This window comes from Armigeres subalbatus, chromosome 3, assembly GCF_024139115.2.
Source record: "Armigeres subalbatus isolate Guangzhou_Male chromosome 3, GZ_Asu_2, whole genome shotgun sequence".
NCBI classification, from domain to species: Eukaryota; Metazoa; Arthropoda; class Insecta; order Diptera; family Culicidae; genus Armigeres; species Armigeres subalbatus.
In genome coordinates, this window is record NC_085141.1 from 162,180,410 (window position 1) to 162,190,121 (window position 9,712).

A 9,712-nucleotide genomic window follows, 5' to 3' on the forward strand; every position below is an offset into this window, starting at 1 on the left:
GTGTAAAATGAGAACCTTTCAGTAAAACCTAGTTATAGAAACGGCTAAACATCGAATCCAATGACCGGGCGCAGATTTGCGCAAGTCGTCATTATGATATCCTAAAACTAGGCGAAAAATGCTACAAAATGATATAGTGAACGACCATTTTAGCCCTTTCCTTCCTAGTTAAATTCAAATTGAATTTTATTATTAATTTCCATACATTTTCTATGGGACAAGAAAAGGCACATCAAAACAGCTCAACTTAGAAAAATCCTGGTAATCTTATTTTTCATCCAATATTTTTGAATTTTTTTCTGATGATTCTCGCAGTATTATAGAATTCGACAAATATGAAATAATTGTGATACCAGAAAAATTTTTTTTTGGGGTTCGCCATCGCGGAATCACTGTGCTTCGGTGGGGTTTGATCCCACGACCCCAGTTCGCATGACAGGTGCTTTCCCTACTAAGCTACGAAGGACCTCCGTCGTCCACCGCAGCTTAGCGGGTACTGATGAAACCAAATTCCCAGCACCAGGTACCAGCCGATCTCTCGCAATACATTTTCAGAACTAACTCTCTCAAATGTATTTTTGTACACATCATGTCAACCAAGTAGGATGAGTATTTAGTATTGTTGATTATTTGATTTCTACTTCACAGATACCAGTGATTCTGGCTTCGCAAGGCTATTCCAGGTGGTATGTAGATTATTAAAATGGAACAATAGTAATAATTTGATCGTTTTGAACGTCGAACAGAAAAAAACTATAAATATACGGAATTTTATCAGCCGGATTTTTACGACTTCACGGATTTCTTGATTGTTGTGAATTTATGGTACAGTATTAGATACATTTGAATTATTTGTCTTTGAAGAAGAAGAAGAAGAAACACGATGGTACCTCAAAGTCAAAGCTCCAGAAAAACGTTTCAAATTGTTTTTCTTCTAAATATTTCCAATCCGACAAAAACCACACCGGAGAATAAAAGCAAGGAAAGGTGGACCGTTTGGTAAATTTCTGGGAAACAATTGAATAGTTACTAACTTGATTGTAGGTAAGGATAACTAAAAGATTATATAAATAACTAGCTGACCCGGCAAAAATTGATCAATTTTCTGATACAATTTAGCGCGTACGCAATTTATCTAGAAAACAAATAGGTTCTTCAGAAGAGTTTTTATTTTTTTTTAGTTTTATAGGCTTGTTGTGACCTACCGTATGCGTTCCGTCCAATGTGAAACAAGCTAATACTGCAAAGTGTACAGTTTTGCCCCAAAATCTCCTTATATTTCCAGCTACTCCGATGGTTATGATGACAACGACGACGACGACGTATAATCAGGTAAGTACCGATACCATATTCCGGTAAGTACAATTAAAAAGGCACTACTTCCATCACAAACTACAGCGCATTCTTTATTCACCACACTTTTATTTGTTACTACTATTTAAACACTATTTTCTTTATTGAACAATTTCTATTAATATTCCATTCCTTGATCAATCTGCACCCTTCTGTTACGAAAACTGGACGATGAGTAAACTACAATAATGTCTTTCCTATACACATAATGTTGTAGATAGTAGAGTATAAAAGAAAGGATCGATACATATAACATACAGTGTAGGCGGTGGCTCACATCTCTCATTCAGTTGACCTAATACGTTCGGTTATTACGGTTATTACTCTTTCAGTCGCACATTTCCTAAATTCCATTTACCTATCACCTATACAGTCAACATAACCGGCCACCTAAATTTGTTTACTAATTTACTCTTTGCAGAACCGGACTCAATCGCTTACAACATAAATCTTAATAGTCAAAATAACATACAGTAGAAATACAAACATTAATCTAATTTATCTATTCTAGCTATGGGTTTTTTCGTTCGTTTTCTGCTGAATCAAGTTCTCGTCGAAAGGTAATGGAATAATGCGTGATGTAGATCTTGTATACGTTCCTGATGCTGTTTTAACAGTGACAACGCGAACAACATTATCGTCACCTGGGTGGATACAGACAATTCTCGCCAGCGGCCAGGTAGTGGATGATTTGCTATCTTCACGTAGAAGGACTAATTGACCCACGAAGATGTCGACTGGTGCTGAAGATTTCGTGCGTTGACTATTTAACTCCGTCAGATATTCCCGTTTCCATCTGCTCCAATGTTGCTGGATAAGCTGCTGCAGTTGTTGATAGTGATTCAACCGGTTTGATGGGATATCCGTATAATCTGGTTCAGGCAGAGTTACAAAAGAGGATCCGGTCAAAAAATGTCCAGGAGTCAGCACTTCAAGCTCATTAGGATCTTCCGAGAGTGGCGTGGTGGACGTGTGTTCATATTGGCCTCCACTTGAGTGAGCACGGTGGCATAATCTTCATAGGATAGCCTGGCATTCCCGATGGTTTTGAGAGCGATGTTTTGGCGGTTTTGACAGCGGCTTCCCACAAACCGCCGAAGTTTGGTGCTCTGGGAGGAATAAAATTCCATTTTATGCCTCTCCCGCTGCACTCATTATAAATTGTTTGTTGATGGCGAGGATTGTTGAGAATTTGAAGAAAGTTTTTTGCTCCTTGGAAATTGGTTCCATTATCTGAGTGTATCTCTGCTGGAAGCCCACGTCGAGCGATAAAACGTCGTAATGCAGCGATGAACGCTTCCGTTGATAGGTCACATACCAATTCTAAATGGACTGCTTTTGTAGCGAAGCAGACGAATACGGCGATGTAGGCTTTTCGAGAGGCAGCTCGGCGATGAATCGGTTTTATGTATACCGGACCACAATAATCCACTCCAGTGATTGTGAATGGTCTACTAGGGGTTGTACGTGTCTTGGGAAGTTGACCAATTGGTTGGGAAATAGGAGGAGGGCGGTGCAGAAAACACTTGTGGCACTTGCGACAAACGAGATTTGCGATTACCTTACCTCGCAGAGGCCAAAATTCCTGTCGTATGCATGCTAATGTCATACGAGGTCCGGAGTGTAATGCTAGAGCATGGAAATGTTCTGCAACCAATGTAGTTAGAGGATGTTTGCACGGAAGAATAATAGGATGCTTAGTTTGGTAGCGTTCTTCAGACAATTGGAGCCGGCCACAAAGGCGGAGAATGCCTTTCGAGTCTATCTCAACACGCAATTTTTTAGTGGAGATTTCGACGGTATCGATTGCTTCTTATTTAAAGCCTTAACTTCTTCGAAGAAAATTTGATGTTGCACGCCCTTGACTAGCGCTTCCTTCGCAGCTTGTAGTTCCGGCACAGTGATGAATGGTTCTTGCTGGGGAGATTTTTTGCGACAACGAGATATGAAGCGTAGTATGTATGCAGTAACGCGAACAAGTTTCCAAAATGAGGAATATCGCTCAAATAGTGAGGTATCCGGTAAAGTGGCATCTGTGAGTAGCGTAGTATTTTTTCTTTCCAACAGTTCATCTAATATAGGCTCTAACACCTGTTGCTTCGGCCAATTTTCCTTCTCTTGACTCAGCCATACTGGACCATTACGCCAAACAGTATTGTTGACAATTTTTTCAGGAAGCAGGCCACGGGAAATGTAATCAGCAGGGTTGTCTATTCCCCTCACGTGATTCCACGTGTGACCGTGTGTGAGTCGTTGAATTTCTGATGTACGGTTTCCGATGAATGACTGCCAGGTACTAGATGGTGCTTGTATCCAGTGTAGGGTTACTGTTGAGTCCGACCAGAACCAACAATGGACTTCCTCCATTCCCAGCGCTGCAGATATCCGAGCATATAATCTTGCTCCCAGAAGTGCAGCACAGAGCTCCAAGCGAGGTAGGCTTACTCGCTTGAGTGGTGCTACGCGAGATTTTGCCGAGATTAGCTCCGTTTTGGTTTGACCATCCTTGTTGGTGGATCGAGCGTAAATACAAGCCCCGTATGCCAGTTCCGAAGCATCACTGAAGATGTGGAACTGAATTTCTTTTGGTTCTGGCGTGAACAAATATCTTGAAACTTTAAATGACTTTAGTAATGGTAACTGTTGATAGTATTCCTGCCATTTTACATAAATGTCCTCTGGAATTGGATCGTCCCACTCGGCGCGATCAACCAGAGATGCTGCATCCTTATTTTTGCCCAGGTAACTACTGGTGAGCAGTGGTGGAAATACTCGCTTCACGAGTAAGAAAAGAGTGTAATTGGGCCTACAAAAAATGCCACACTCGCGCGAACCTACTGCCTGCAGTTTTCTGGTGCTTGCTTTGTTCTCGAGTACGGGCAGAGCAAAGCAAAAAAGCGGGGCAGTATTTTGTTCGGGAGTAAAAATCACGGTTGCGAGTATTTGTGGTTATTTCGAATACAATGGATAAATTTCACTTGTGATAAATACAATAACTATAAACAAAGGTGTTCTTGCTCGAACACCTCGAACATCCGTGATAAACATGTTCCGAAGTTGTTTTATGACATTTTGCAAATTAACCCGAATGACTCGCGAAGCTTCACGAACATTTTTCGGGGTTCGTTTTTCTGTTTTCTCTGCGAGTAGTAAGTAGGCAAGAAAAAGGCAAAACAAGTGTTCGCGAGTATTTTGCTTTGCCTACTTCTCGTTTTGTGAGCAAGGTTCACAGATTTCCACCACTGCTGGTGAGACGAGACCAAGAGGATCATACAGCTGAGCAATAGCAGAAAATACCTGTCTTTTAGTCCGCCTTTGATTCTCGTACTTCGATTCCGAAGTGATCCGATTTTATTTCCCATATAACTCCAAGCGTCTTGATCTTCTGCGTTGTTTCAAAGTACATTGTTGATAGATTGTTGTTCAACTCGGTTGGTAGATCGTCCAGAACTTCTGGGTGGTTTGAATTCCATTTTCTTAGTAGCAGCCCTCCTTCTGCCAGCAATGCTTGCACCTCCTTCCGAAGTCCTCGAGCTTGAATCACAGAATTCGCCCCAGAAAGAAAATCATCCATATAGAAATCCTTTGATACTTTCGGAGCGGCATGTTCGTATTGATTTCCACTATCTTCCGCCAATTTCTGAAGAACACGTGTTGCTAGGAACGACGATGGAGATAGACCATAGGTTACGGTTTGCAATTCATAGACATGAATGGGCTCCGAAGGATTGAAACGCCAGACAATTCGTTGGAGACAAGTGTCCTCTGGATGAATACGGATCTGCCGGTACATCTTTTCCACATCCGCCACCAGAGCAATTGGATATTTCCGAAAGCGAACCATCAAATCTAGAAGATCATCTTGAATAACCGGTCCTGTAAGGAGAGCGTCGTTGAGCGAACAATTAGTAGATGTCTTTACTGAACCGTCGAAAACCACACGTAGCTTCGTGGTGGTACTCGATTCATAAAAACGGGGTGGTGTGGAAGGTAGCACACCGTGCGCTCATGATCTTCCACATTCTCAATTGTGCCAGCAAACTTCATGTGTCCTAAATGGATATACTCTTGCATGAATTCACGGTACTGCTTCTGGAGTTCAGTATCTCGTCCTAATCGTCTTTCTAATTGTTGGAATCGTTGCAATGCAATACTCTTCGATTCACCAATCATCTCTTCGAAGCCAATACGTTTTGGGTATCGAACAACATATCTTCCATCTTCATCACGTGTAACAGTTTCTTGAAAATGAGCTTCGCAATCTTCTTCCTCGAGTGACCTTGGTTTCTTATTGATTAGCTCCTCTATGTTCCAAAACCTTTCAATGCTTTTATCTAATGAATCCATTATCGCAAGATGGCAACTGACGCTTGAAGCTCTTCCGTTACATTCCGATTCACCTGCTGCTACCCATCCAAATACGGTGTTGACAAACACTGGTAGTGTACCGTCGAATTTTCGTATTTGTAGCCGGCCACCGTGAAGAAGGTGAAAATCATAGAAGAATTGTGAGCCTAGGACAATATCAATCGGACCAGAGTGGAAGAATTCGGGATCTGCCAACTCCATTTCCGATGGAGGTTTCCAATTAGTAAACGGTAAAGACGAAGAAGGCTGATCATCAGTAATTTGTGCCATTACCAAAAAGTTCATCGACTGTGAGAAGTCTTGAATACGAGAACTGATGACTGTGGACACTTCGTATGCTACTTGTTTCCGAGAACGTCCTATTCCACTGATCTCTACCCTTTTATCGCTTCTCTGCAACTTGAGCAATTGACATAGATGTTCCGACATGAGATTAACCTGCGATCCAGAGTCCAAAATAGCCCTTGCTATGTGATTTCGTCCCCAAGTGTCCTTAACCTTCAGCATAACCGTCAAGAGAAAAACGTGTGATCCGTGTACTCCCACCGCTACATTAGATGAAAGGTTGGATCTGAATTAGATCCAGGATTGCCAGAGTTTGATGTCCCGCCGAAAGTAGGAGTATCAGTAAGCGTTGCCAAATCCGATGTAGAAGTGGAAGAAGTTGAGCCAGACCCAGGAAAACCTGGATGTAGAAGCGAATGATGTTTCTTCGAACACGTTCGACAGCGATACTTTGAAGGACAATCCCGTGCAAGGTGGTTTCTACCCAAGCAATTACTACAAAGGTGCTTGGAGTTCGTGAAATTCAGCCGTTCATCCAATGGTAGCCCGTTGAATGATGGGCATCGTGAAATGTAATGCTGTTCGTTACAAACCATGCAATTGGGTAGAAAGTTTTCGGTCGCCGAATTAACCGAAACCTTTACCGATTTGAAGGAATTAGTTGAAGACGAACTGCTTGCAGTTGAACATAGTTGATCCACTGAAACCGCATCCAGCACCCGAGTTTGTCTTTTGAGGAACTCTATTAGAACAGGAAAACATGGCTCTTCCACACCCGTTGCATGCTCCTCCCATCGCTTTTGGCTGGTGTCATCAAGCTTCGAGACCATCAAGTGTGTCAGCATTGCTCCCCAGCCGCTTGTCTGTTCTCCCAGCTGGTCCAAAATTTTTGTATTCCGTTCGAAACAATCGATGAGCTCATGTATACCAATAGCAGTTTCTTTTCGCATTCTAGGGTACTCGAATAACGCGTTCAGATGTCGCTTCATCAATAAATATTTATTGGAGAACCTTGCTACCAAACTGTCCCAAGCAACCTTGTAGTTAGCATCACTCATAGGGAACGAATCGATAAGTTTAAGAGCTTCGCCTTTCAAAGATGCCCGTAAGTAATGGAATTTCTGTATGTTGCTGAGTTCCTGGGTAGAATCGATTAGAGCTTTGAAAGTGTCGTGGAACGCAAGCCAATTTTCGTAGTGCCCGTTGAATTCTGGCAAGTTGATCGGAGGCAGTCGCACGTACGAATGCACATTGCGAATCTCACCAGGAGCCGCCGGTTCAACAACAGTTCGATCTGTATTTTGTGCTACCTCCCGAGGTAATCGACTTTCCAACCCTGCCCTTACATCGAAATATTTATCTTCAAAATCTGCCCTCACTTGCCGGTATTGATCGATGTTCTCCTCATATTCCTCAGTGCCCTCTATCGCTGATTGTATTTCCTCGAATTCATGCCACTTTGCCTCTAACTTTTCCAAACGAAGCCTAATTTGGATCTCATTTGGTGCTTCTGTATTACTTAGAAACGTTTCCAGGCGGATTAAAAAGTCCATGATATTGTCACGTGTGTTGACACTTGACTTAAGCTCCTTTCCTCCCATGATGACACGCAAATACGATAGAAGGTCTAGGGTAACAGCGCCAGCAGACTGCAAGAAATACACAAAGCGAAGCACCCTTGCGATAGAAATATGGAACGTTGGACAGCTACTCACCTTGTGAGCCTGTCAAACAAGCCTTGTATTTTAATTTCTATCACAGCCACGTAACAGCTTGCTCCACGGGTTACAAACTACCTTCCATCAATGAACTCGCAATCAAAATCAATCAGTCTACAAGCAATGAAACAAGAGAAGCACCCTTCACGCCTTAGGTGGATCATCGGACAGGTACTCACCTTGTGAGCCTGCACGACAGGCCTTGTATTTATTTATGTTTCCACCGTAACGTACCGCAGCCTATTTCACATGCTCCGAAATGCCATTCATCAACAGATTCACAATCCAAATCAAACCGTTTCTCTACAAATAATACCACAAGAGAAGCACCTTTTACGCCTTCGGTGGATTATCGGACAGGTACTCACCTTGTGAGCCTGCTCGACAGGCCTTGTATTAAAGTTTTGTCCACCGCAACGTACCACAGCTCGCTCTACGGGTTTCAAACCATTCATGCACGTACTCACAATTCAAATCAAACCATCTTCTACAAGTAATGTCACAAGAGAAGCACCTTTCACGCTTTAGGTGGATTATCGGACAGGTACTCACCTTGTGAGCCCGCTCGACAGGCTTTGTATTAAAGTTTTGTCCACCGTAACGTAATTCTTTTCGAAAGCAGCTTCCCACACAGTCAGGCAAATTTCATTAACGAAACAGAAACTAGACAATCCAGGGCTCAGTGCTTAAATAAGTTAGACACTATCCAAGTGATGAAAAACATTTTATTCGTGGGTCCAAGGGACTATACTCCGACATTCGCCGTCCGCAGTGATGGTCAGTTCCTCCAGGATCCTCAAAAACTTGTTGGTATGCTCCCTCGGCCAGAAACAATCGATCAGCAAGTCCACGAGCGTAGTAGTGTAGTAGTACCAGTAGTATCGAAAATTGGAACAAGAAATTCGACCAGGTAGGGATGAAATACGAAATTAGATTGTTGGACAGGTACTCACCTTGTGAGCCTGTCAAACAGGCCTTGAATATTCAATCCCAGCTGGTCCCGATAGATTCCAATGACGTTCATATAATAATTTAAACGTGATGGCCGAAATATCCGATCACAATCGAGTTTGTTATGGCGTCACCAATTGTAGAATGTGTCTCCCAGTATGGCGAAGGTCCATTTGTGATTGCGCGCAAATAATGGCGGTGTCGACGCCGTATCACTTCTTCGGAACGTAGATCCTGGTCACGGCACCAATGTTGTGACCTACCGTATGCGTTCCGTCCAATGTGAAACAAGCTAATACTGCAAAGTGTACAGTTTTGCCCCAAAATCTCCTTATATTTCCAGCTACTCCGATGGTTATGATGACAACGACGACGACGACGTATAATCAGGTAAGTACCGATACCATATTCCGGTAAGTACAATTAAAAAGGCACTACTTCCATCACAAACTGCAGCGCATTCTTTATTCACCACACTTTTATTTGTTACTACTATTTAAACACTATTTTCTTTATTGAACAATTTCTATTAATATTCCATTCCTTGATCAATCTGCACCCTTCTGTTACGAAAACTGGACGATGAGTAAACTACAATAATGTCTTTCCTATACACATAATGTTGTAGATAGTAGAGTATAAAAGAAAGGATCGATACATATAACATACAGTGTAGGCGGTGGCTCACATCTCTCATTCAGTTGACCTAATACGTTCGGTTATTACTCTTTCAGTCGCACATTTCCTAAATTCCATTTACCTATCACCTATACAGTCAACAAGGCTGTTACAAATATTTAATTAACTTTTTGTCCTACTGGTCACCGAAAGGTCAAGGGGGGGGGGGGATAATAAAAAATAAATATTAAAATGAAAAAAATCAAAAAATTCCTCGGATTTGTTAAAGAATGTTTTGAAAATCCTCAAAATTATCCGAATTTTATTTGGTTGGCCCCCTCATAATGTTATTTTTCGGCAAAAAAAATCCGAGGGGGGTACGTTGACATAAACTTCTATCGAACTATACGAAATTCTAC

General features: G+C 42.1%; 3 protein-coding genes across 3 annotated transcripts; all 3 read right to left on the minus strand.

Moving 5' to 3' along the window:
- Positions 1-3,114: 3,114 nt before the first annotated feature.
- On the minus strand, positions 3,115-5,146 carry LOC134222099 (uncharacterized). Its single transcript, XM_062701244.1, has 2 exons — positions 4,682-5,146; positions 3,115-4,128 (listed from the first exon to the last, which is right to left on the minus strand). Exons 1-2 carry the CDS (start codon positions 5,144-5,146, stop codon positions 3,115-3,117), a joined length of 1,479 nt encoding a protein of 492 aa, XP_062557228.1.
- A 125-nt stretch (positions 5,147-5,271) lies between these two features.
- LOC134222100 (uncharacterized) lies at positions 5,272-6,228 on the minus strand. Its single transcript, XM_062701245.1, has one exon. It carries the CDS (start codon positions 6,226-6,228, stop codon positions 5,272-5,274), a length of 957 nt encoding a protein of 318 aa, XP_062557229.1.
- Positions 6,229-6,269: 41 nt separating this feature from the next.
- Positions 6,270-7,607, minus strand: LOC134222102 (uncharacterized). The gene has a single exon (XM_062701246.1). The coding sequence runs from the start codon at positions 7,605-7,607 to the stop codon at positions 6,270-6,272; it is 1,338 nt and encodes a 445-aa protein (XP_062557230.1).
- Positions 7,608-9,712: the final 2,105 nt, after the last annotated feature.

Coding starts and splice junctions, on each gene's coding strand:
- LOC134222099 (XM_062701244.1), bottom strand. CDS start 5,146: ATGTACCGGCAGATCCGTATTCATCCAGAGGACACTTGTCTCCAACGA. Junction 4,129..4,681: donor CGGATCACTTCGGAATCGAA/GTACGAGAATCA, acceptor TTACTCGTGAAG/CGAGTATTTCCACCACTGCT.
- LOC134222100 (XM_062701245.1), bottom strand. CDS start 6,228: ATGCTGAAGGTTAAGGACACTTGGGGACGAAATCACATAGCAAGGGCT.
- LOC134222102 (XM_062701246.1), bottom strand. CDS start 7,607: ATGGGAGGAAAGGAGCTTAAGTCAAGTGTCAACACACGTGACAATATC.